The sequence below is a fragment of the Podarcis muralis genome, chromosome 16, assembly GCF_964188315.1.
Source record: "Podarcis muralis chromosome 16, rPodMur119.hap1.1, whole genome shotgun sequence".
Lineage (NCBI taxonomy): Eukaryota > Metazoa > Chordata > Lepidosauria > Squamata > Lacertidae > Podarcis > Podarcis muralis.
In genome coordinates this window covers 4,081,092-4,107,765 of record NC_135670.1, presented here as the reverse complement: position 1 = coordinate 4,107,765, position 26,674 = coordinate 4,081,092, and the positions used below count along the sequence as shown (strand labels likewise).

Genomic DNA, 26,674 nt, shown 5'->3' with positions numbered 1-26,674 from the left:
CCATATTTGTAGTGTAATGAACAGTTGGATCTAACTAGGGTCTTTCTCAGAGCTAACCCAGTGAAAAAACTTAAAATTAGCCATGTTGGTCTACTTCAGAGGGGCTATTCTGCTAAAAAAAACCCAAGCACCTCTGAGTGAATACAACTAAGCTTACTCTCAGGTAAGCGTGCAACATAAAAGCTCCAGGAGAGGCTGGCTGCTAGCTCAGGCCAAGGGGAGGGCTCTAGTAGTCCACTGTCCTGTTCTCACGATGGCCAAATACTCCTAAGTACCTTGTAATGCAGATAGACTGCCTCTGGACCTGGAGGTTCCATAAGACCCCCCAAGCAGGCCGTGTATAATTTGACTTATTTCATAGCACTGATAAGGGACATGGGTGGTGCTGTGGGTTAAACCACAGAGCCTAGGACTTGCCGATCAGAAGGTTGGCGGTTCGAATCCCTGCCATGGGGTGAGCTCCCGTTGCTCGGTCCCTGCTCCTGCCCACCTAGCAGTTCAAAAGCACACCAGTGCAAGTAGATAAATAGGTACCGCTCCAGCGGGAAGGTAAACGGCGTTTCCATGCGCTGCTCTGGTTCGCCAGAAGCGGCTTAGTCATGCTGGCCACATGTAAAGCGAGTAAAGTAAAGTACTCGCTAGTAAAGCGAGATGAGCGCTGCAACCCCAGAGTCGGCCATGACTGTACCTAATGGTCAGGGGCCCCTTTACCCTTTACCTTTATAGCACTGATATCCCACTTGATTGTAAAGCAAACAAACCTCCAAGCGGTTTAGGAAAAGAATAAAACAATTAAATTATCAGGTTTTAAAAAATTAATAAAACCAAGTATTAAAAAAATTCAAATATAATTAAAGCCATGGTAAACAAACAAACAAAAAGATTACAATGCATGCCATCATACTACATATATGAATAATTTTATACACTTCTATCGTGTTGACACTTCTCCAAACTAAAAGCCCCCAAATTTACAACCTTTCTTTCTGCAGTCCCTTTGACCATCAGAAGTCCTTATGAGAATCTTTTTTTTTTTTTAAATTAACTGGCTGGACTGCAATTCCCAGCTGCCCGTGGGCGAAATCCCCCAAAATGCAACAGGGGTGAAGCTGCCGCCCCCTTTGAAAGCTCAGCCTTTGTTTTTCTGCTCCTGGAAGACTACAACTCCCGTCATGCTGCGGGAGGAACTTGCCTCTAAGCAGGGAGCATGATGGGAAATGTAGTCTTGCGCCCTCCCCAGGCTCCCTTCCACCCCAGGCTGGGAGAAGGCTCATTTTGTGTGTTTGTGCATGTCTAAATGTCCAGCATAAACTGAAAATGTGGTGGGTGGGAGATTACTCAGCAGCCCCTCCCAAATACTACAACTCCCAGAAGCCTTTGCGAGAGCAGGTGGGAGGGCGGGGCCAGGGCTAGGCTGGGTTCTGTTTCAACTGCTTGCAACAGAAAGCGCAGCTGCCGGGCGACCTGATGGTGGATTACTGGATAGGTTAGGGGGCTTTTGCTTTGCAAGGGAGGGGGGGGGGTGATCTTTCAGAGGAAAAGCGGACCGACGTGGGAGCAGGAGATCCATTGGGGGATCTGGTATCTGGGAGAACAGGAGGAGGCTGGGCTGCAATGGGGTGTTTCTGAAAGTGAAAGCAGAGCTGCACTGAAAGGTTATATTTGGGGGGACGGGATATTTTTTGGGGGGGCTGGGGAAGGGCGGAGGACGTGGAGAGGCGTCCTGGGTGGACACAGCCTTGCTCAGGGGACGGGCCTTGAGGGTGCCTCCTGTGAAATGGGCCTATTTGGCTGCTGCAGGGGTTGGTGGTTGCAGTAGGATCAGCCCTTGAGAGGTCAGCCTTTCCTGGCCTCAAGCTGGGGCCGTCCAGTTAAGGGGAGGGTTGGCAGCTGGGGGATGGCCTCTCCGTCCAAACAGGGGTCCCCCGGCGGGGCAGGGCTGCTGCAAGGAAGCAGGACACGATCCTACGGCAGCCTGGTCAAGACGGTCAGCTCGCCGGCGCGAGAGAGGCGGCTGGAGCATCGGCTGGAGCCTGCGGACACCCTCCAGGGGTTGGCGGTCAAGTATGGGGTCACGGTGAGTCTGCTTAGAAAAGGGAGGGCGTCAGGATCCTTACACGTACGCTCAGAAATGGTCTTTACAGTGTTGCTGTTGCCGTTCATATGTAAAGCCCTTAACAGTTTGGGACCAGAATTTTAACTGCGGTCGCCTTACCCCCTATGTGCCGACTCTGCCAACATTTTGCATTTGTAAGAGCTCAGTCTTTGGAACTCCCTGCCAATTGATATTGGGCAGGTGCCTTCGCTGTACTCTCTTCAGTGCCTGTAAAAAAACATTTTTGTTTAGACTGGCCTACCCAAATGCTTAGAAAGGTGACGTGAGTTTCTAATCTCTTTTTAGTCTACTGCTAGTTTAACTTTTTGAATGTCTTAAATTATTGTTGCTAATTTTTCTTAGCAACAATTTCCTTTCCCCCCTTTTTTTGCAAACCACTTTGAGGGTTTTTTTGGGGTGGGGGGCAGGCAAGCAGTGTATAAATTTTATGAAATGAATAACACATTAAGCTATTACGTATACATATATACACATTAGGGATGCAGGTGGCGCTGTGGGTTAAACCACAGAGCCTAGGACTTGCCGATCAGAAGGTCGGCAGTTCGAATCCCCGCGAGGGGGTGAGCTCCCCTGAAAGCAGTTCGAAAGCATGTCAAAGTGCAAGTAGATAAATAAGTACCACTCCGGCGGGAAGGTAAACGGCGTTTCCGTGCGCTGCTCTGGTTCGCCAGACGCGGCTTAGTCCTGCTGGCCACATGACCCGGAAGCTGTACGCCGGCTCCCTTGGCCAGTAAAGCGAGATGAGCGCCACAACCCCAGAGTCGGCCACGACTGGACTTAATGGTCAGGGGTCCCTTTACCTTTATATACACGTTATACTTACAGTTGAACAACTTGGGAGTAAGCATGCATAGGACATCGCTGCATGGCACCACCGGCTTGTAGCTGCCGCATTTTTAATGTGCATATATATGCTTGTTGGTATAATATAGCTGGAAGGGGAAATTCCACCAGGTTCAGCTTATGTAATTACTCCGGAACTTTGAATGAAAGAAGAAGCATAGAAGCTGGTGGAAATACCGTATTTTTCGCCCCATAGGACGCACTGGCCCATAGGACGCATCAAGGTTTTTTTGGGGGAAATAAAGGGGAAAAAATTATTTCCCCCCCAGGCGCTTGCGGGGCCAGCAGCGGGGAGAAGCGCTCTTCTCCCCGCCGCCCGCCTTCAGATCAGGTCCGGGCACAGCGGGAAGACGCGCTGCGCCTCCCCACTGTCCCCAGAGCTTGCGCAGCCGGCGGCTGGGTCTCCCCGCCGTCAGCCTCCAAACCACTTCGGGAGACAGCGGGATGGCGGCGTTCCGCCTCCCTCTGTCCCCCGACCTTGTGGGGCTGGCGCTGGGGCTCTCCTGAAGCCTGGAGAGCGAGAGGGGTCGGTGTGCACCGACCCCTCTCGCTCTCCAGGCTTCAGCGAAAGCCTGCATTCGCCCCATAGGACGCACACACATTTCCCCTTCATTTTTGGAGGGGGAAAAGTGAGTCCTATAGGGCGAAAAATACGGTATTCTTTCTGATACAACTTCTATGGGACAAGAGACATGTATCTTTTATTGATGCATTTACTTTTTTATTCATGTACCAGCAGTAACTATAAGACCTTCTGTGTTAAGCACAACTGTCCTTGGACAAAGCCAGCTGATAAATCATTTTAACAGCAAAAAAATAAAATAAATATACACATATATAGATGAGCTCAAGATTGACTCTAGAATGAAGAGGAGAACCGTCTCCTCCAGAAACCCCTGGAGCTGAGATGCCAGTTCCTTGCTCCGAAATGAGATATTGGAATCTGGCTGATAAATATCCAATACTGTTGAGATTCAGGAAGGGCCTTTTCAGTAGAGGTCTTTTGTTGTTGTTGTTTAGTTGTTTAGTTGTGTCCGACTCTCCGTGACCCCCTGGACCAGAGCACGCCAGGCCCTCCTGTCTTCCACTGCCTCCCGCAGTTTGGTCAAACTCATGCTGGTAGCTTCGAGAACACTGCCCAACCATCCCATCCTCTGTCGTCCCCTTCTCCTTGTGCCCTCCATCTTTCCCAGCATCAGGGTCTTTTCCAGGGAGTCTTCTCTTCTCAGGAGGTGGCCAAAGTCTTGGAGCCTCAGCTTCAGGATCTGGCCTTCCAGTGAGCACTCAGGGCTGATTTCCTTCAGAATGGAGAGGTTGGATCTTCTTGCAGTCCATGGGACTCTCAAGAGTCTCCTCCAGCACCAGAATTCAAAAGCATCCATTCTTCGGCGATCAGCCTTCTTTATGGTCCAGCTCTCACTTCCATACATCACTACTGGGAAAACCATAGCTTGAACTATATGGACCTTCTTCCTGCTACTCTCCCAATATCTCTCAGCTTCTCCCCTCTGCAGCCTCTGAACTGTGACCTTCTGCAGACCACTGTTCTAAATCTATACTGTCTCCCTCTTCTCTGGGAAGTGTGTGTGGGGGCGGTACCATTCCTCCTCTGTCCAGCCCCTGACAGGTGTTGGGCTAGATGGGCCATTGGCCTGATCCAGCAGTTAGTTTCTGGTTCCATAAGAACACCAGAAGAGGGGTTAACCAGATGTCCCAAAGGGCGGGACCCAAGCACAAGAGCAACTCTCTCCTCCTGTGGTTTCCAGCAACTGGTATTCAGAAGCATTGCTGCCTCAAACTGGGGAGGCCATTCTTGTTTATTCTAAATATTCACAAAGTTTGAGTTGCCATTCTTCCTTTGTTGGAACGCTATCCCCTTTCCAATTCTTTGCAGTCACCATTTCACAGGTGGAGACGAATCAGCGTATAGAGGGGAGGTCCAAAAAAATATCTACATGGTGCCTAGGGAACAACTTGCACCTTAATATCAGCAAGACAAAGGAGATGGTGTTGGACTTTCGGAGGAAGAGAGGAGAACTAGCCCCGCTGTACATCGGGGAGGGCTTTGTAGAGAGAGTCTCTTCCTTTAAATTCCTAGGAGTTTATCTCCGTGAAGACCTTACTTGGAAAATCAATACAACCCAGGTGGTTAAGAAAGCCCAACAGAGACTCCATCTCCTCAGAATATTGCGAAAGAACGATGTCAATCAACATTTGATGATCTCCTTCTACCGGTCCACAATAGAAAGTGTCCTTTCCTACTGCATCACGGTGTGGGACCCTGGTTTGACATCATCTGATAGGAAGTGCCTACAGAGGGTGGGGAATACAGCACAAGATATTATGGGCTGTCCTGTGAATCCGCTGGATGAATGTTGCCTCAGAAGAGTGAGGAAAATTCTCAGGGATGATTTAGACCCTGGCCGGCACTTTCTTGATCTCCTGCCCTCGGGCAGAAGATATAGAAGCACGATTCGTCGTACCAACAGGGTAAAGAACAGCTTCTATCCGTGGGCTGTTAGGCTGCTGAATGGAAAGATAACAACAGGGCAACTGACTTTCGGGTTTGGTGGGTGTGCGTCAGTAATCGAGGGGAATCAAGACTAAGAGAGCTGAGTGGGGGGTGCAAATTGTACAAGTGACAATAAAGTACAGTGGTGCCTCGCAAGACGAAAAGAATCCGTTCCGCGATTCTTTTCGTCTAGTGGTTTTTTCGTCTTGCGAAGCAAGCCCATCAGCGGCTAAGCGGATTAGCGCTATTAGCGATTTAGCGGCTTAGCGGCTATTAAAGGCTTAGCGGCTAAGCTGTTAAAAGGCTATTAACGGCTTAGCGGCTTTGAAAAAGGGGGAAAAAGCGGGGGGGGGGGAATGGTGAGACTCGCAAGACGTTTTCGTCTTGCGAAGCAAGCCCATAGGGAAATTCGTCTTGCGAAGCGCCTCCGAAATGGAAAACCCTTTCGTCTAGCGGGTTTTTCATCTTGCGAGGCATTCGTCTTGCGAGGCACCACTGTATTTCAATTTCAATTCTCGCCGCTGTTGTGGCGTATCCCAGCTTGATCAAGAACTTGGCATCACAAAATTTTAACAACGCTGTACTCAGGTGCTCCAGCAAAAAGACGAGGCCCTGGCTCTGCCCAAATTATGCCAAAGTGAGCTCCCCCACTCAGTTTCTGCTGTTTTGCATGTTTCCATGTCCATGAGGTCTAGCAGCTTGCTTTGTTAAAGAGCCTTGTATTTAGCAGCCCTTCCCTTTCCGTTCCAGACAGAGCAAATCAAGAGAGCAAACCGGCTGTACACCAGCGACTCCATCTTCCTCAAAAAGACTCTCTACATCCCTGTACCGGTCGAACCCAAAGCGCTGTTGTCCAACGGGTTAGATCTCGAGGAAGACGAGGAGGAGAAGGAGAAGGTGGAAGAAGGGGAGACGGGGGCCTTTCAGTCTGAGACCCCCAAGAAGCAGAAGCATCCGCGGAAGAACGGGGCGTCGGGGGCCTCTGCCCCCAAGCACGACCTCTCCGCCGCGGACTTCCTGTTCAAGCTGGACTCTGAGATCCGCCGATCCAAGCAGGCCGCCACGAAGAAGCTGCGGGAAGGGGGGAGCTCGTGAGTGACCCTGCTTTTTCCCTTTTCCGTGGGTCCCAAGGGTGGCACAAAGCGGATCCTTCCTCCTCTGACCCCCACCCCCCGGATTGGGCTGTGTTGCGCTGCAAGCACGATGCAACAGGAGCATTGTATTTAGGTCGCTCGGAGCAAGTGAGTCAAGCTGCGTTGTGGGAAAAGGGCAGACAGAGTGCTGGGCCATTTTCCTATTTTCCTCCCAGGCAATTGTACCCATTTCACAGATGGGAAAAATTAAGGACAGGCTTTATGAGGAAGGCTATTATTATTATTATTATTATTATTATTAGGCTGCACTTGAGCCATATGATCCCAGAGTGGTTTACAACAATAAAGGGGTCTCCTGAACAGGGGTCAATATGTTTTCCCCACCCACCTGGCACTCAGGCTGCCCTTTCCCCACAATGCAGTTTGACTTACTTGCCCCAAGTGACCTAAATACAACGCTCCATTCTCAGACTCCTGTTGCATCTTGCATCTTGCTTGCAGCGCAACACAGCCCAATCGGGGAGGGGGGGGGCAGAGAAGGAAGGATCTGGGGGAAATATTCCAAAGGCCCGTTTTTAAAAGTTGTGAGCGGAACCTAGTTGGCTATACCACCCACGATACTAAAATCGACTAAAACAATGTAATTATAATAACATGGGTTTTAATTTTCATTTCGGAGCTCCACCTGTCACAAGAGACTCAAGTCTGGGTTGCAATATCTACTACTACTACTAAATTTTATTTATACCCCGCCCTCACCAGCCAAGACTGGGCTCAGGGTGGCTAACACCAGGTATAAAAACAGTTGATTGAAATACAACTTAAAAACAAGATTAAAATACAACATTAAAATGCAGCCTCATTTCAGTAGGAACTCAAATCAGAAACTTTTTTGGGGATGAAAACGTCAAGTCTTCACCAAGGCCAACTATCCAGACTGGTCCTACGTGGACCAGAAAAAAGCCAGGGAAGTCCCCAAATAGGAGTTCCATCACAAACGGAGAAAGGAAAAAGGAAAGAGGGGAAGGGGATCAAGTTGATTCCAAGCCAAAGGCCAGGCGGAAAGAAATCAGATCCTGCAGGGCCCTGGTCTCATGAGGCAGAGCGTTCCACCAGGCCGGAGCCAGTGTTGAAAAGGCCCTGGCTCTGGTTGAGGCTAATCTGACTTCCTTAGGGCCCGGGACCTCTAGGGTGTTGCTATTTATGGACCTTGAGGCTCTCCGTGGGGCATACCGGGAGAGACAGTCCCGTAGGTACAAGGGTCCTAGGCTGTGAAGGCCACAAAGCTGGAAGCCTTATCTGTGGGTTTTTTCTAACTGGGGGGCCCTAAATCCTTAATTTGGCGTAAGAACCTGGCTGCAGCTGTGAAGTAGCAAAGCAGGCACTCTGGCATGCTTAGATGCCTCCTTCTGTGGCCACCAGAGGGCGTAGTTGCTACAGAGCTGCTCCATCCTTGAATTTGGTGACGCTGATATTCTCATTTCTAACGGATTTCTGCAAAAGCGTGCAAGATAAAGACTTGAGAGCATGTGGAGTTTTGAAACGGGGCCTCCTTGGACCGGGAGACCGGCAGAGATTCTGGTCATTCCCCCCAAACACTTGCACCCAGTTCCACGCAGCTTGGCTGGCTAGCACGAGCGACCTGAGATCGCCTTTTGCTTTAAAAACAATCCCAGTGCACTGCGCTTTCTTTCCCACAACCTTCCTCTGTATCGGCGGGTCCCTTGCCAGGGATCAGAGGAGGAATTGTGTGTTTGTGTTTTTGTTGCGGAACATTGTGATGCTGCCTAACGGATTGTGGGTGGGGTGGGAAGCTTTGAGGTCTCATCCAATTCTGGTCCTCAGCTTGGGCAAACGCAGCATTTATGGGCATCCTTGAAATAAAATTAATGGCGCATTCTGCCCGCCACCGAGGGCCCCGTTTTCTGCAGAGTAGTCTCTCAGGGGCCACATGCTGACATTGCAAGGGCCAGAATTGTCCTTGTGTGAAGCTGGAGCCAGCCCTGACCCTGACCCAGATTTGGAGCCCACCAAGGCACTTCACTCATTTATAAGTGAAGTGGAATTTATAAAGGAATTTATAAGTCTACTAGCAACTGTTAGGGACGTGGGTGGTGCTGTGGGTTAAACCACAGAGCCTAGGACTTGCCGATCAGAAGGTCAGCGGTTCGAATCCTGCCCGACGTAGGGAGCTCCCGTTGCTCGGTCTCTGCTCCTGCCAACCTAGCAGTTCGAAAGCCCGTCAAAGTGCAAGTAGATAAATAGGTACCACTCCAGCGGAAAGGTAAACGGTGTTTCTGTGCGTTGCTCTGGTTCGCCAGAAGCGGCTTAGTCCTGCTGGCCACATGACCCGGAAGCTGTACGCCGGCTCCCTCAGCCAGTAAAGCGAGATGAGCGCCGCAACCCCAGAGTCGTCCGCAACTGGACCTAATGGTCAGGGGTCCCTTTACCTTTAGCAACTGTTAACTGAGTTGGCTGAATAGAAATCCAGTCTCCAGGGGTAGTGTACTGCTCCCCTGAGCGCCAGATGCCAAGGGCAAGGAGGGAATGGCCAATGCCAGTTCCAAGTTCCTTGGATCTGGGCATTCAGAGGTAGACTGCTCCATAGCGTGGAGGCTCCCTTGATGCCAACTAAATTGGGGAAGAAGCCGGGGTCCCTGTTTCCAATTTAGGGGCCTCCCCTGCTGGAGGGGAGAAGAGTCCTGCAGAATCAGGCCGTGGGCTGGTCTGCCTGGTCCAGTATCTCTGGTCAGCTGAAGACTTCTAGGAAGTCTGCAAGTGAGGTATGAAAGCAATGGTTTCTCTGAGCCAGTTGCCCCTGGTGCTGGGAGACAGACTGCTACCATATGTAGAATCTCTGAGCAATCCCCACCCTAAACCAAAATTTCCCCAGCGGTTTCCCCACAAGCCTGCGGTCGACCCACTTTGGGCTAGGTGGGTCTGATCCACAAGGGTAGGTAAAGGTAAAGGGACCCCTGACCATTAGGTCCAGTCGTGGCTGACTCTCGGGTTGCGGCGCTCATCTCGCTTTATCGGCCGAGGGAGCCAGCGTACAGCTTCCGGGTCATGTGGCCAGCATGACTAAGCCGCTTCTGGCGAACCAGAGCAGCGCACGGAAATGCCGTTTACCTTCCCGTCACAGCAGTACCTATTTATCTACTTGCACTTGGACATGCTTTCGAACTGCTAGGTTGGCAGGAGCAGGGACCGAACAACGGGAACTCACCCCGTTGCGGGGATTCGAACCGCCGACCTTCTGATCGGCAAGTTCTAGGCTCTGTGGTTCAACCCACAGCGCCACCCGTGTCCTCAAGGGGCACAACTGCAAATCCTTCTCAACAGCAGCTGCAGCAGAACATCTCTCTCTCTCTCTCTCTCTCTCTCTCTCTCTCTCTCTCTCTCTCTCATATTTCCCTTTCCCACACTTTAGGGTTTCTGGGAGCGAGCCGGGCTCTCCCCACGCCACAGCCGCCTCCTCTCCCTCCTCCTACCAGAACGAGACTTCTTCCCGCGCTGTCCTGGGCCCCGTGCCCCTCACCAAAATTGCCCGTGCCGACACCCTCCGCGACCAAGAGGACGAAATCTTCAAGCTCTGAGTGAGGCCACTTCCCTCCTTCCGCTGTCCATGGGGCTCCAGTGACCACAAGAGAACCTCTCTGTCCCTTTCCCCGCACCCCGCTGGACCCACCGGTAAGGGGACTCTCCCGCTGCAAACAGCCAAGGAGCCGCGAATTGTTTTTGGAGGACGGACGACCCCCGTAGACGGGTGCTTCGGAAGGGGCCTCCGCGGCATCAGCATCATCGACGACCCATTTCTGCCTCTTGGATTTTGAACAGACTCTTTGTGTGTTTTTGTCTCTGCGTACCTTCGTTTTCTCCCTCCTCCTCCGTCGTATTTATCACCTTAAGTGCTTTCTTGCCTGTCCTCAAAGTCCAAGGATAACCTTCCCTTAATGCCCCCCTGTGGTATATATGGAGCGGCTGGCTGAACGGAAGCGAAGGGGGCGCTGTTGTGCTGTGGGAAACCTCTCCCTTGTTTTCCGGTGGTCAGTTTAGGGCTGGGGTGGCCGCCGTGGGATCCCCGGTGTGGCTGGCCGTTGGGCGAAGGCTTGTTGGGTCTGTGCTCGATTTAACAGTGAGATCCCTGAGCCGTTCCAGCCCCCCCCCTTCCACTTCCAAGGCTCCATCTCCTCACCCAGCAGACTTCCGGTCCTCTTGTTGTACTGCCTCCCCTGTCATTAAAACAACTGGCAGTTCTTGCTGACTTCCAAGTTTGTCTCTGTGCCTGTCTGACTCTGTTTGTTTTTTGTCTGCAACGGTCGCTGGCAACCTGGGAGCTGCACAGCATGTCTGCGAGCAACACGCTGGGATTTTGTCCTTGGGGTTTTGCCTCTCCCCGTAAGTGGGACAAAAATAAAAATAAATTTTATTTATACCCCGCCCTCCCCGGCCAGAGCTGGGCTCACGGCGGTTAACACCAATAAAATCACAGTAAAAACATAATAGGGGGAAAAGAGAGGGGGGAAACCAATTTAAAATACAAGTTAAAATGGCATTTAAAATGCAACCTCATTTTAAAGTAGCTGATAAATCATAAGGGGAGGGAAACATAAGGGTCAGACTGAGTCCAAACCAAAGGCCAGGCGGAACAGCTCTGTCTTGCAGGCCCTGTGGAAAGATGTCAAGTCCCGCAGGGCCCTGGTCTCTTGGGACAGAACGTTCCACCAAGTTGGGGCCAGTGCTGAAAAGGCCCTGGCCCTAGTTGAGACCAATCTAACCTCCTTGAGGCTCAGGACCTCCAAAGTGTTGTTATTTGTGGACCTTAAGGTCCTCCGTGGGGCAGACCAGGAGAGGCAGTCCCGTAGGTACGTGGGTCCTAGTGTCCCATTGCCTCCCCCCGATCGAGGGATGCAGTGGAGCAGGCTGCCTTCAGGCGAGGCTGCCTGCCGCCCCTCTGCGTGAGTCGATGCTCTGGGCTAGATTTCTTTCCCTCTTCAGTGGGGGGCACATAGAGGCGGGGGGGGGGCATGTGCCATCCAGAGCGGCTTTTTACAATAACTCTTTCACATACTTTGAAAATAAAACCTTCTTCAATATACAATATATATTGAAGGGATATATATATATTCAATATATCCCAAGAATGGGAGGGAGCATCCTTCAGGCTGAGGTGTATGCTGGGATTCCATGGACAGGGGCAGTCTACCTGATGTGCTGCAGCCCGTATTGCCTCTGTAGGGGAATGGGTTAGCCAAACCCAGCTTTGAATGAATGCATGAATGAATATTTGTGTCAGCCATTGGCCGTAGCAATAAAACAACAATACGATATGCAAAGAATAGAAATAAAAAGTCAATTATATAAACTTTACATTTCAGGGTGTTGAATCAATAGTCAAATAGTGGATCTTATTCTAATTGCCCCAGCTAAAAACCTTGCAGCCTTTGCTGTCACCTGCTCATCTTTATCTGCCAAGAGAAAGGACACTCTGGCAGTGGCTGGGCGACCCGGAATGGGCAATAAAAGAGGGGTGATAATCTTATTCCTCAAATCTTTATAAAGAGTGCAAGCCAGAAGGGCATGCGCCACCAATTCGGGGCTGCCATCTTCACAGGGACATGAGTGTTTTTCATGTGGAATCTGTTGGAATCGTCCCTCAAGTACAGCCGAGGGCAATACGTTCAATCTTGCGAGAGTAAAAGCACATCTATATTTTAGAATTGCTAGGTTATGCAGCTAGGGTGCCAGAGAGTCAAAATTGGAAGGTGGAAAATATCATGGGCAAAATGTCCTTATTGTGGCCAAGTTGTTCTGACGCTCAATATCATTTAAAGGTAAAGGTACCCCTGACCATTAGGTCCAGTCGCGGACGACTCTAGGGTTGCGTGCTCATCTCGCTCTATAGGCTGAGGGAGCCGGCGTTTGTCTGCAGACATCTTCCGGGTCATGTGGCCAGCAGGACTAAGCCGCTTCTGGCGAACCAGAGCAGTGCACGGAAACACCGTTTACCTTCCCGCCAGAGCGGTACCTATTTATCTACTTGCACTTTGACATGCTTTCGAACTGCTAGGTTGACAGGAGCAGGGACCGAGCGACAGGAGCTCACCCCGTCATGGGGATTCCAACCGCCAACCTTCTGATCAGCAAGCCCTAGGCTCTGTGGTTTAGACCACAGCGCCACCCGCGTCCCTTCAATATCATTTAGGCGCTGACAAATTAGACTGTTTGCTTTACTAAAACCCAAAGTGACTAGCTGTTGTGGTGATAAACCACAAGAGTGAAGTTTTGGATAGACAATTTTAGCCCAGGCTAGCCAAACCCAGCTTGACCTGATCTAGTAGGGCCCTTCACCACTCCAACTCTTTCTCCCACGCACAGAAAACATCCGTAAAGTGGAATCTGGGATTCCTCTGGCAATTCCTCCTTTCCTTTTTAATGATTTAGACTGCAAGAGTTATTATAGCTTAATCAAGCCTCTGTGTCGAAGCACAATCTATCTTTGAATAGCAGATGTTGCTGGTGGAGGGGAAAACCAAGGGAAGTCTGTTTCCTTCCTGTCTTTCTTGTGGAATTCCCGGAAGCAGCTGGCGGGCTGCTGTGTGAAACAGGAAAACTGGTCTGCATGGCTTCTCCGTTTGCCAGGACCCGGTGCAGTTATTGTACCCTTAAATCCTCGTGTAAGCACCGATTTGCTTGTTAAAGCTAGATGGAACCTCCATGGCTGTGTTCAGTCTACCTCCAAATGCCAGCTGCTTGCAAATCTAAAAAAAAGTTAAGATTCTAGGCCTCCTGAGAAAAAATGATGAGAGAGAAAAGAGGCTTTTTCTGCCTCTTTCCTAATGCTAGGAGCTGGGGGAGCCCACGCAATGGAGCTGAATGTGGACGGATTCAAGACAGTCGAAAGAAAGCATTTCTTGACATGGGAGCACAGTGAAACTATGGAACTGGGTGCCGCGGAAGGCAGTGAGGGCCAGCAACTTGGGTGACTTTTAAAAAGCATCAGGATAAAAAGGCAGTTGGAGGATGGATGGCGGCTAACAGATTGAGGTTGAATCCTGACAAGACAGAAGTACTGTTTTTGGGGGACGGGACAGGCAGGTGTGGAGGACTCCCTGGTCCTGAATGGGGTAACTGTGCCCCTGAAGGACCAGGGGCGCAGCCTGGGAGTCATTCTGGACTCAGAGGTCCATGGAGGCACAGGTCAAATCTGTGTCCAGGGCGGCTGTTTACCAGCTCCATCTGGTACGCAGGATGAGACCCTATCTGCCCGCAGACTGTCTGGCCAGAGTGGTGCATGCTCTGGTTATCTCCCGCTTGGACTACTGCAATGCGCTCCACGTGGGGCTACATTTGAAGGTGACCCGGAAACTACAACTAATCCAGAATGCGGCAGCTAGACTGGTGACTGGGAGTGGCCGCCGAGACCATATAACACCGGTCTTGAAAGACCTACATTGGCTCCCAGTACGTTTCCGAGCACAATTCAAAGTGTTGGTGCTGACCTTTAAAGCCCTAAATGGCCTTGGACCAGTATACCTCGTCTTTACCCCCATCGTTCTGCCCGGACGCTGAGGTCCAGCTCCGAGGGACTTCTGATGGTTCCCTCCCTGCGAGAAGCCAAGTTACAGGGAACTAGGCAGAGGGCCTTCTCAGTAGTGGCACCCGCCCTGTGGAATGCCCTCCCACCAGATGTCAAAGAGAAGAACTACCAGACTTTTAGACGACATCTGAAGGCAGCCCTGTTTAGGGAAGCTTTTAATGTATTTTAATACAGCATTGCTGTATTTTAATATTTGGTTGGAAGCCGCTCAGAGTAGTTGGGGAAGCTCAGCCAGATAGGCAGGGTATAAATAAATTATTATTATTATTATTACTATTTTTATTATTATTAATAATAATATTATTAATAGCTACCACTATACGGTCCACTGTGAGAACAGGATGCTTGAACAGCTACAGGGCTGTTTTGGGTGTTCTTATGAAACCTCCAGGTTCAGATGCAGTCTATCCAGATCAGGCATCCCCAAACCCAGCCCTCCAGATGTTTTGAGACTACAGTTCCCATCATCCCTGACCACTGGTCCTGTTAGCTAGGGATGATGGGAGTTGTAGTCCCAAAACATCTGGAGGGCCGAGTTTGCCTGTCCCTGATCTAGATTCCTTGCTTGGCAGGGGTAGTTGATTACCTCCCAAGGTGAGCTAAGCCTGGCAGGACAGCTTACTCTATGGTTTTAACCCCTTCAGGCAGGTCTCTTATAGTCTTCTCATGAGCATCTCTTCCCAAAGGAAACAAGTCAGTCAGTGGGGCCAGGATGATGGGCTCCACAGTCCTTGCCGGCATTCAAGCTGAGCCTACTCTCACCTGCCCTGTATTAAAAGCACCATTGGATAGGGAGTGGGCTGGGAAGGGGAGAAATTTGCTCTGGTTCATATTGCAATTGCACTTCTTGAAGCAAATTGTGGCTATCATTCCAAATTCACACTTTTCTTAATTTCCTGATGGGGTACTCCAAGGAGGAGGGATGGGGGAACTGGAGAGGAAAAAGGAGAATGTTGCTGCTGCTGTTTATTACCGGTCCTTCACCCCAAGGTGCCAGGGAAGATTACAACGTTTAAATGCAATATTAACAGTTGAAAACAACTTACAATTGCAGAAATAGCCCGGGTCCTAAAAAAACCACAGACCTGACACTCAAGGCAGTAGAAACATGAGATGATTGGACCCCACTGAACTCGAAGCATGGGAACCCCCAACCAAAAAATAATAATTTGGCAAAATATTTGGACTTTATGATATGTATTTGTACAATTTGGAGTATTTAATGTGATTTGATTGGTTTATTAAAATGGAAAACTTAATAAAAATTATTTAAAAAATAATAATAATAAAACCCCAGACCTCTCTGATCTCAAATAATGCGAAAGGTAGGCAAAGCGATGCACAGAAACGCCTTATATTGCGGGAAACGGCTTGCAAAAAAATGTGTGTGCGAGACAGAATTCTGTGCATTGGGATAAATGCATGCCAAAAAATGCTAGAGAATTTCTACGAGGACTTTCCTTAAAAAAAAAAAAAAAATGCAAGCAGCTGTTTAAATCTGAGGAGCCGAAGAAGGACCAATGAGAAAGATATTGAAATAAAAACAGGCCGTTTCTCAATCTCCCTATCCTACACGGCAGGACTGGGCCAGGTGGGTCTGCAGAAGGCTCACAATTTTGGCTGCCCCTTCTTCTTCTGCCCCGCCATGGCTGCCTGTCTTAAGGAAATGGGAACACTCTGTGCATTGGAAAAGAAACCTTTATTTGTTTGGTTTTCAGTCTGCGCAATCCCTGAGTCGTAATCCCCGAGATCTTGAGCAAAACTCTTCTCAAGGGACGAAAGAGAGAGCAACCCGTTTTTTTTGCTGCAAGCTGGTCTTCCTCTGGGGCAGCTGTCCAGGGTGCTGATCTTGCAGCGAGGGATGGACTGTTGCCTGCAACTCACCAAGGCCGCAATACATTTAAAGCTCTGTGCCTGCCGCTTTAAACAGCCGTGGCTCCCCCCCCCCGAGGCATCCTGGGAACTGTAGTTTGCTAAGGGTGATAAGCGTTTTTAGGAGACCTCCCAACCCCCCAGTAGAGCTACGATTCCCAGAACGGTTTAGCAAACGATCCCTTTTCCTAGGGAACGCTTTCCCATCAACTGGCGCTTGAGCTCTATGGTTCCCCTCAACCTCGTCAGATACCATCATGATCAACAGCCAGAGGTGGTGATACAGGTGTTGAAAGGATCTGTGACTTCAGAGGAGAAGCAAAAATAAAAAAGGTAGTGGCAAGGACTCTCCCCCCCCCCGCACCAAACATAACAAAGTAAACATCCGCAAACAGCATTTAAAGAATATAAAACATTTCTTCTCATTGATGATGGACCAGGAAGGTTTGGGATAGAGCTCCGGTGTACGCAGCCAGAGGTGGTTTTGCAGTTTACTGCCCATCACTCTCCCTTCTGGATTTTTCGAAACTCGGTTTTCATCTCCAAGTTTCTAGTCCTTACCGGCTGCAGAGATGAGCTGCGGAACATGCAGGCTTCTGAAGACATTGGAAGGGAGGCTGGGAGGGGCTGAGTTTCTGACAGGGCCACCCCACAAACAAGTTCTGTGGGTGCTACCGGCCTGCCAAAGAGATCACAAGAAGCACCCCTCGCCTTGTTTTCTCACGACAGAGTGAACCCATTTATTCTTCTCCAGCTGGCCTGATCCAACAGGGCTCGTCTCATGGACCTGATGGAACCTCCAGGCCCAGAAGCAGTCTACCTGGACCCCTAGCTTCTTACAGGCATTTGACCACCGTGAGAGTGGATGAGTCCTGTTATGTACTGAAGTTCTCACCCTGGGCCAGCAGGGGGATACTGTAGATAGTTATGCAAATGAAGGATCGAAAGTGACGTTCAGTGATTGGATAGTTTTAGAAAGTTGTTACAGTAACGTGGTACTGGAGCTCTATATAAGCAGGCTGACTGAGCCCTTCAGTTCAGTTCTGTCCTGGCCTGTGAATAAACAAGAGCTGTTTGAAGAATTGCTGTGTCGTCTGATATGTTTACCCACAACTTAACAAGTCCCCTCTCGCTTGATCCAGCAGGGCTCTCTTGTTATGGAGCCCCCAGGTCCAGAGGCAGTCTATCTGAATCCCTAGGTCCTTGAAGGATTTGGCCAATGTTAAATTTCGTGTCTCCCCCTCCCCACCCCGCATGTGCGTTCCTTTCCACCTTTTTCGTCCTCCTCTTCGGTGGGTTTCACAACTTCCCCTCATCGATAAGACGGTTCATCCCCTCGCAGATCTTCTTCAGCCGCGGCTGGTAGGGCTCCCCGGGACTGTAGAGCTTCGCCAGGAGCTCCGTGTCGGCGAAGTGGTCAAAGACGTGCCGGATGCGCCCGTGAGATTTGGGCGTCAGGTGCTTCTCGACCAGCCGGAGCAGCAGGTCCCTGCAATCTCTCAACAGCTCGGCCAGGACGGCCTTCTCAAAGGTGAACTCCACCTCATGGAAGCTGATGGCCGTCATGGCTCCTTGGTGGAGCTTCCTCTTGAACTCCTCCGCCAGGGCCAGCTCCTCGGGGCTGAAGCGGTTGTTGCGGTACAGGACGGAGATCTTAACCGCCACCTTGATGAGGTTCTTGATGACCTTCTGGGACTCGGTCCGGTTCTGCGTGTACTCCTTGGAGATCCGGTAGAGCTCGTCCAGGATCTCGCTGCTGGTGTCGTCAATGAACATATTGGCCATGGACTTGCTGGCCATCCGGCTGAGAATCTTCTTCTCGGCCTGCATGGCCAAGTTGCGGGAGCTGAACGCCTCCATCGTGGCTGTCTGGAAAAGGCAACGGAGAGGTTTTATAAGGCTGTCTCGACTCGCCCCAGGATAACCCTCCTCTCCCCAGGCCGCTGTTAAGGATAATTACTTAATTTCCCGAAATGGGAATATTTACTTACGTTAAATTACTGTGTACTTTTAACATGGGGTTTCCCCCCTCTCATGTGATACGCTGACTGTGAGTCACATGAGAACAGCATTCCGTTTCTGTTGTGACTGTTATTCCACTAACTGTCGTTTTTAACTGGCTTCTCTTTGTGTGTGAGAGGGAGAATGGCTGCTGAGAGAAACTTCTCAGGACAGTGTTGTGTCCGTGTGATCTGTCTGAACATTCTCTGGGTCGAACCAGAATTCGGAGGTGAGGAATATAGGAGTTATCTGTGGGATAACCAGCTCAATATAACCATCATGCTTAAGTCTTAATTAATGCATGAAGGGGTTAAAACCATAGAGTAAGCTGTCCTGCCAGGCTTAGCTCACCTTGGGAGGGACTTACGTAGGTAATCAAGACTTTGTTCCCCTCCAATCTACCTGAGAAGCTCAGTGAGCTGGTTGCTCCAAGTTCAGCTCGAATGGCTCTTACAAGCCATTCTTGTGCTCCTATACCAATAATTTAAGAACTTTCACACTGTAATGAAGCCACGTTTTACTGCCTGTGCATTGTTTTCCGAATGCTGTATGGAAAAAGCACATGAATATGACCTTTAGAGAGTTTGTAAGTAAACCATTTTTAACTTACCAAACATGTCGCCTTTTTCTATGCTAGGGGAAGAGGGGACTATTCTGGAGCTCATTCACCAGAGCATATTTTAAAAGCCTAACAACCTATGTGTCCACACTTATTTTGTGATTTTAAGTCTCTGGAAGGGTTCTCTTACCAAAGAGTCCTTGCCCCAAACCTGGATCTTGGCTTCCATGGAATTCTCCTTTTATATAACTTTTTCCCCTTGCCACCAACAAAATCAAGGGTTGGGCATGCAGCCCCTGGGGTAATTTCATGGGGGTGGGGATAGCACTGAGGGAGAGGAGCAAAGCAGGAAAAGTGGGTGGTGGGTGACAGAAAGAGAGAGGGAGAGACAGCCAGATAGACAGACAGAAGTCTATAACACTGTCTACCAGTGGCTCTGGCCTTGTCCATTGTCAGCATGCAGCCCCAGACAGATCCTCATTTTTGCTGCAGCAGCAAAAAACCCCAATGCAATTCTAGGCTGCATTGACAGAAGTCTAGTGTCCAGATCAAGGGGAGTGATAATACAGTGGTATCTCTGGTTGCAAACAGGATCCGTTCCGGAGGCCCGTTTGGAACACGGAAAGAACACAACCTGCAGCGGCGCGTCTGCGCACACGTGGGTTGCGATTCGCTGCTTCTGCGCATGCGCGTGACGTCATTTTGCGCGTCTGCGCATGCGCGAGTGGCAAAACCCGGAAGTAACCCTTTCCAGTACTTCTGGGTAGCTGCGGGATGTAACCTGAAAGAACGTCATGTGAAGCGGACGTAACATGAGGTATGACTGTACTGTTGTATTCTGCCTTGGTCAGATTCCACGTGGAATGATGCGTCCAGTTCTGGGTACCAAAGTTTGAGAAGGATATTGAGGAGCTGGAAAGTGTGCAGAGGAGGGCAGCCAAGATGATCAAGGGTCTGGAAACCAGGCCTGTTGAGAAAGCTGGGTAGATATGATAGCCACCTTCAAATATCTGAAGGGCTGTCACAGGGGAGATGGAGCAAGCTTGTTTTCTGCTGCTCTGGAAGGTAGGACCCAAATCAACGGCTTCAAGGTACAAGAAACAAGAAACAAGATTCTACTGAAGCACCAGGAAGAAGAAGAAGAAGAAGAGTTTGGATTTGATATCCCTCCTTTCACTCCCTTTAAGGAGTCTCAAAGCGGCTAACATTCTCCTTTCCCTTCCTCCCCCACAACAAACAGCGGGGCTGAGAGACTTCACAGAAGTGTGACTGGCCCAAGGTCACCCAGCAGCTGCAAGTGGAGGAGCAGGGAAGCGAACCCAGTTCCCCAGATTACGAGTCTATCGCTCTTAACCACTACACCACACTGGCTCTCAAACTTTCTGAAGAACAGAAGAACTTTCTGAGAGTAAGAGTGGTGGACTCTCCTTCCTTGGAGATTTGTAAGCAGAGGTTAGATGGATGCTTTAGCTGAGATCCCTGCATTGCATGGGGTTGGTCTAGATGACTCTTGAGTTCCCACCCTACAGTTCTATGATTCTATTAATGTGGCCCTTGACAGAAATATATATATTATATATGTATACAGTCATACCTCGGGTTACAGCCACTTCAGGTTGCTTTTTTTGGGTTACGCACCCACCAAAACCTGGAAGTACTGGAATAATAATAATAATAATAATAATAATAATAATAATAATAATAATTTATTATTTATACCCCGCCCATCTGGCTGGACCTCCCCAGCCACTCTGGGCGGCTTCCAACAAAACACCAAAATACAATAACCTATTAAACATTCAAAGCTTCCCTAAACAGGGCTGCCTTTAGATGTCTTCTAAAAGTTTGATAGTTATTTTTCTCTTTGACATCTGGTGAGAGGGCGTTCCACAGGGCAGGTGCCACTACCGAGAAGGCCCTCTGCCTGGTTCCCTGTAACTTGGCTTCTCGCAGGGAGGGAACTGCCAGAAGGCCCCCGGAGCTGGACCTCAGTGTCTTCTCAGGTTACTTCCGGGTTTTTGGCGGTTGCGCATGTGCAGACGCGCTGCTGCAGGTTGAAAACGTGCACCCCACACGGATCATGTGCGCAACCCGAGCGCCCACTGTATATTCCGCACTCCTGCAATAAAGGAAGGCTGTATGTGTGCGTTTCTGTGAGAGGGGTGCGTGTGGAGAGAAAATATATTCTCATCCATCTATGGGACACTGGAAGCAGCCAACATCTGCGGAACTGACCGCAGGAAGGTATCTTTGCGTGCTCAGATAAGGAACAAGGCGGTTGATGCTGGGCATGAACGACGGGCCCAAAATGCCGGCTGAGTTCGGAAGAAGAAGCTAAATCTGAGAGTCTCGGAGCGATGTGGCAAACCAAGGCAGTTCTGCATTCTGCACATGACGTGCCTGTGGTTTTTGCTCACTGTGAGGAAGTGGGCCTCAGATAAACCCTGCTTTAAGACGCCGCTGCTTTGGCAGAAAGACGGACGAACGCGGCTACCCCTCTGGGAACCGAACCTACCTTAACTCTTTTTTAAAAAAAATAATTGCAATGATTTAATCTCTGCTTGGTCTCTCCGTACCTCCTCAGTAGGGTGAGATGTTCAGGGATGCCCAGCGAGGAACGTGGGGTCGTGGCAGTCTTCGTGTGCCGACACCGCAACGGAACAGGCCTCTCCTTCCGCTCCTGTGAACCAGTGCACTGCCAAATCTCCAAATGTGGCTTGCAGTGCAAAGCTGATTTCCCCCCTGTCGCCTCTTCTTTTTAAAACCAGCATGCGATGGGGATCTGCCAGGCACTGTTAAAGCCCTGCCTTCTCACGATGCTTCAGAATATATTTTTAAAAGTCAGCGTTTCCTTCCCTTCTCTTCTCCTCGCCACCCCCACAGATGCGCTGGGGTTTCCTGTTTTTATCCTTCTGTCAAAAGCCAACAAGCCCAGCTCCTTCCTGAAGTCTGTTTCAGAGTTTCAAGGTGGTGGTTGAGCGGCACACAATAGAGACCTCCTGACCTTTCGCTCTACCCCTCTGCCCAATTACCGTATTTTTCGCCCTGTAAGATGCACCAGACCACAAGACGCACCTAGTTTTTGAAGGAGGAAAACAAGAAAAAAAAATTCTGAATCTCAGAAGCCAGAACAGCGAGAGGGATCGCTGCGCAGTGAAAGCAGCGATCCCTCTTGCTGTTCTGGCTTCTGGGATAGCTGCGCAGCCTGCATTCGCTCCATAAGACGCACACACATTTCCCCTTACTTTTTAGGAGGGAAAAAGTGAGTCTTATAGAGCAAAAAATACGGTACTTTCTTTTTTTGGGATGAACATCTTGAGTGAGAGAATCATCAGCCCCGGGAAAAGGTAGAGTCGAGGTCCCTGTTTGCAAGGAAAACTTTGGTGGCTGGCATGATGAGAGCCTCTAGTCTTTAGTAGTAGGGAAATGTAGTCCCTTACAATCTGCTCACACCACACCTTGCAATGCTTCTTGGATCCTTGAAGGGGAGGGCTGCGCGGCTCAGTGGTTAGAGCACCTGCTTTGCATGCAGAAGCTCAATCCCCAGTGACATCTCTAAACGGGACAGTGGTTGGACTTCGTAGAATCGTAGAGCACCCGAGACAGATGGCCGTCCAACCTCGGCTTAAGGCACCTTCCGACACTGCTGTTTAAATCAGCCCCTTATATCAGGACAGTGAGGACTGGAACCTTATTTTATTTTTGAAGGAAAGCTGCAGAACTCAATGGTTAAAGTACAGTGGTACTTCTACTCTGCTAACCCAGAAATAGTGCTTCAGGTTAAGAACTTTGCTTCAGGATGAGAACAGAAATCGTGCTCTGGCGGTGCGGCAGCAGCAGGAGGCCCCATTAGCTAAAGTGGTGCTTCAGGTTAAGAACAGTTTCAGGTTAAGAATGGACCTCCGGAACGAATTAAGTACTTAACCCGAGGTACCACTGCATTTCAAAGGGAGTGCAGTCATAACTTGGATCCCCAGTGCCTTGGTACTTGGACGTTTTGGCTCCCGAACGCCGCAAACCCGGAAGTGAGTGTCTTGGTTTGCAAACGTTCTTTGGAACCTGAACGTCTGGCATGACCTCCGTGGCTTCTGATTGGCTGCAGGAGCTTCCTGCAGCCAATTGGAAGCCGTGCCTTGGTTTTGGAAGTCAAACAGACTTCTGGAACGGATTCCGTTCGACTTCCAAGGTACCACTGTTGTGGAGTACATGATTCACATGCAGAAGCTTCTGGGTTCAATCCCTGGAATTGTCTCCTGTCTGAAAACCAGGACAGCTGCTGCCAGTCAGTGCAGACAACACTGGGTGAGATGAACCAATGGTCTAATGCAGCAGAAAGCAACTTCTTCCCCCCCTCCTTAAACCAACCCTTCATTCAGAACCACGAGGACTGGAATCTTATTCATTTTAAAGGGAAGGATAGTAGCTCAGGTGTGCAGCCTGTGAGTCATTCTGGACTCACAGCTCTCCATGGAGGTGCAGGTTAATTCTGTGTCCAGGGTGGCTGTCTATCAGCTCCACCTGGTACGCAGGATGAGACCCTTCCTGCCCGCAGAGTGTCTTGCCAGAGTGAGGCATGCTCTAGTTATCTCCCGCTTGGACTACTGCAATGTGCTCTAAGTGGGGCTACCTTTGAAGGTGACCCAGAAACTGCAATTAATCCAGAATGTGGCAGGTAGACTGGTGACTGGGAGCGGCCGCCAGGACCACATAACACCGGTCTTGAGAGATCTGCATTGGCTCCCAGTACGTTTCCGAGCACAATTCAAAGTGTTGGTGCTGACCTTTAAAGCCCTAAACGGCCTCGGTCCTATATACCTGAAGGAGCGTCTCTACCTCCATCGTTCTGCCCGGACACTGGGGTCCAGCTCCGAGGGCCTTCTGGCGGTTTCCTCATTGCAAGAAGTAAGGTTACAGGGAACCAGACAGAGGGCCTTCTCAGTGGTGGCGCCCACCCTGTGGAACGCCCTCCCACCAGATGTGAAGGAAATAAGCAGCTATCCTATCTTTAAAAGACATCTGAAGGCAGCCCTGTTCAGGGAAGTTTTTAATATTTAATGCTGTACTGTTTTTAACACTTGATTGGGAGCTGCCCAGAGTGGCTGGGGAAACTCAGCCAGATGGGCGGGGTATAAATAAATTATTATTATTATTATTATTATTATTATTATTATTATTATTATTATTATTATAGCTCTGCTTTGCAGGCAGCCAGTCCCAATAGGCATATCCAGGTAAGAGACCCCTGTCTAAAACCCTGGAGACCACCTGCCAGTAAGTGTGGGGAACACACAGCTTGATGAACCCCACTGGCCTGACTCTGACAAAGGCATCACACTCTCTTCTTCCTGTGTTCCAGATCCTTGTGTGGTTTGTAAAGGGGGGAAAAAAAACCCGCGTAACAAAAAAGATTCTTGCAGCTACATCCTTGCCTCTTGCATATCCTGTCCCCTTTTAACGATTCCTCTGTTCCAGGAGGGAGGATGCTAATTAGCTGGCTGACGAGCCGCCGTTTAGCCTTGCCACTTAATGGCTTCCTGGCTCCGTGTAATAATGAATGAGTGTGTCTTAATTGCAGGCGACTGAAATAGACATCCTTGACGGTGTGTGGACCCGGGCGCAAGGCCTCAGAAGGCATATCTGGGAGGAGAGCCATTTCCTCTAGGTGTGCCACCTCCCCCTGCTGTATCCTGGCAGGGTCTGGGTAGCTGAGCAGCAGGCAGAAATCCAACAGGTGCAGTCCTCGTACGTTCCTCTCGTTCTGTGAGGGCTGGGTCACTCAGCTAGAGTCACAGCAAGGCGGCATAAAATGAGGGTCCCCATTCCCGGCTGTCTCCTCAACGCCGTGCTCAGGTTAGGGGCAACAGAAGCAGAAACAGGCAAAACTGCGAGGCGAAACTGTTTTCCCACACTTCCGCCATCTCAACGAAAAGGAGAAAAGCAGAACTTGAAAGGCATCGATGGGGAAATGCGAGCGAAGCTTTTGAAATTGGGAACAGCACGGGGAGAGAAGGGGGTGGGGAGGGACTTTCCTGTCTCACAAGCGTGGAATTTAGGGTTTTTCGCCGAGCAAATTTGATTGGCGGGAGGCCCTAAAAGGCGACTTGTGGTTGACCTGTGGAACTTCCTTCCATATGACGGGGTGGCGGCTGCTAGGTTCAAAGAAAGGGTTGCACACATTCTTGGAGAGGCTTCATCTGTCTAGAGGAACCTCCATATACAGGGATCGGCTACCTTTTTGAACATTTGATAGCGGGGACTAATAGTGGCAGGGAGCTTTCTCAGGGAGACACCTGGCTGTCCACAGTGTCAGGAACCTGGGCACAAAGCAAGATGGAACTATTTGGGTCTGATACGGCAAAGCGGTTCCTATAGGGCTGAGGCAACGCTGGAAAACTGTGGCCTGCTCCCTTTGCCAAAGGTCCTAATAATGGAAAAAAGGCTGATCTTTGCCTCACCCATGCACCACCTTTGTGCAGCTGCATTTTCAAGTCTTGAGGACTAGCACCTTGCTGTACATTTTCCAAAGGAAGTAAGGCACTCAACCATGCACCCAGAACACTGTCCGGACACTGAGGTCCAGCTCCGAGGGCCTTCTGGCGGTTCCCTCGCTGCGAGAAGCCAAGTTACAGGGAACCAGGCAGAGGGCCTTCTCGGTAGTGGCACCCGCCCTGTGGAACGCCCTCCCACCAGATGTCAAAGAGAACAACAACTACCAGACTTTTAGAAGACATCTGAAGGCAGCCCTGTTTAGGGAAACTTTTAATGTTTGATATATCACAGTATTTTAATATTTTTTTGGAAGCCGCCCAGAGTGGCTGGGGAAGCCCAGCCAGATTGGGGGGGGGTAATAAATAATATATTATTATTATTATTATTATTATTATTATTATTATTATTATTATTTCTACATTCTTCCCACATGTGGTCTCATCTTAAAGGACAATAACCATTCAGACTAGCTTCCCAGCAGTGCTGAGTTTCAACATTGCAGGGGGTTAGACTAGTGAACCCTTGGTGTCCAACTCTATGATTCTGTCGGGTTTTTCATGGGCTGTTGGCGCATTAATTCCCATGTGCCCAGCCTCAAATGCCTGAAGCCTGTTTACTCAGCGTGGGGTGTCGACACACTCTGCCCATGCCCAGGGGCGCTGCGGTTCTCTCCGAAGACTTAGCATGACCTAAGCAAAAGCCCTGACTTAGAAGCTTAGCTTCTGGGGCCGAAGTTTTCCCTGATCTTAACCTGCGGACACACTTCTTGGTTTTTCGTTCTCTCGCCGCCCCGGTGACTCAACCCCGCCGACTTGTCGCGGCTCGCCCGGGAGGAGCCCGAATGCTCAGCGTTTGTTGAAAACAGAAAAGAGACCAGCGGGCGTCTCCTTGCCCAAACAGACCTGCCTTCTCTGCCCCTTGATCTCAAGCACCTCTGTTATTAAGCCCTCCCGGCAAAGCGCGCCTCACTCACCGTGGGACCACGATGCTCTGCAAGTCATGCGAACGGCCCTCCGCCAGTCCTCGAGGAGCAAAAGGAGAAGCCGCCCGGACCCAGCAGGCAGGAGCGAGACTGTCGGGTGGCCTCGGGGAGACTTCCTCGAGTGACAGGCCCGCCCTGCGTCAGCTGACGGATCTCGGCTTCATTCTTCAGAGGCGGAAAGCACAGCTGCCTGTTGAAAGGTGCCCAGGGAGCAGAGCGACTGGCCGGCCGCCTCGATTGTCTGCATATTTTGTGACCTGCGCCTCAGCATCTGTAGCCTGGAGGCTTCCCCACCCGCTCCTGCTGGGAGGTTCATCTCCAGACTTGACCAGACAAGGCCTAACCTGCATACCTGAGCGTGTGTGCGTGTGTGTTTCTCTGCGTCGCTGGTGCCCACGGGGACGCCGGTGCAGGGCCTTGGCGGCAGCGGCGTCTGATTGGGCAGAGCATTCGGTTCATTTATTTATAATAATAATAATTTCTTATTTATACCCCGCCCATCTGGCTAGGCTTCCCCAGCCACTCTGGGCGGCTTCCAACAAAATATTAAAATACCACAATCCATCAGACATTAAAAGCTTCCCTAAATAGGGCTGCCTTCAAATG

The 26,674-nt window shown here is 50.1% G+C and overlaps 2 protein-coding genes across 3 annotated transcripts; one reads left to right on the top strand and one right to left on the bottom strand.

Annotated features, from left to right (window-relative positions):
- The first annotated feature begins 1,273 nt into the window (after positions 1-1,273).
- Positions 1,274-10,836, top strand: LYSMD1 (LysM domain containing 1). Its single transcript, XM_028710473.2, has 3 exons — positions 1,274-2,077; positions 6,222-6,562; positions 9,996-10,836. Exons 1-3 carry the CDS (start codon positions 1,898-1,900, stop codon positions 10,159-10,161), a joined length of 687 nt encoding a protein of 228 aa, XP_028566306.2. The 5' UTR covers positions 1,274-1,897; the 3' UTR covers positions 10,162-10,836.
- Positions 10,837-15,633: 4,797 nt separating this feature from the next.
- On the bottom strand, positions 15,634-26,365 carry TNFAIP8L2 (TNF alpha induced protein 8 like 2). 2 transcript variants are annotated; one of them, XM_028710994.2, is made up of 2 exons: positions 26,060-26,365; positions 15,634-17,906 (listed from the first exon to the last, which is right to left on the bottom strand). In XM_028710994.2, exon 2 carries the CDS (start codon positions 17,895-17,897, stop codon positions 17,337-17,339), a length of 561 nt encoding a protein of 186 aa, XP_028566827.1. In that variant the 5' UTR covers positions 17,898-17,906; positions 26,060-26,365; the 3' UTR covers positions 15,634-17,336. The 2 variants fall into 2 exon arrangements, with proteins under 2 accessions (XP_028566827.1, XP_028566828.1); XM_028710995.2 differs by lacking the exon at positions 26,060-26,365 and adding an exon at positions 21,174-21,635.
- Positions 26,366-26,674: the final 309 nt, after the last annotated feature.

What these genes read in the sequence shown, in the direction of transcription:
- LYSMD1 (XM_028710473.2), top strand. Translation starts at nt 1,898, where the DNA reads ATGGCCTCTCCGTCCAAACAGGGGTCCCCCGGCGGGGCAGGGCTGCTG. An exon ending in CGGTCAAGTATGGGGTCACG is followed by an intron (nt 2,078 to 6,221) that starts GTGAGTCTGCTT and finishes TTTCCGTTCCAG; the next exon opens with ACAGAGCAAATCAAGAGAGC. An exon ending in CTGCGGGAAGGGGGGAGCTC is followed by an intron (nt 6,563 to 9,995) that starts GTGAGTGACCCT and finishes CCCACACTTTAG; the next exon opens with GGTTTCTGGGAGCGAGCCGG.
- TNFAIP8L2 (XM_028710994.2), bottom strand. Translation starts at nt 17,897, where the DNA reads ATGGAGGCGTTCAGCTCCCGCAACTTGGCCATGCAGGCCGAGAAGAAG.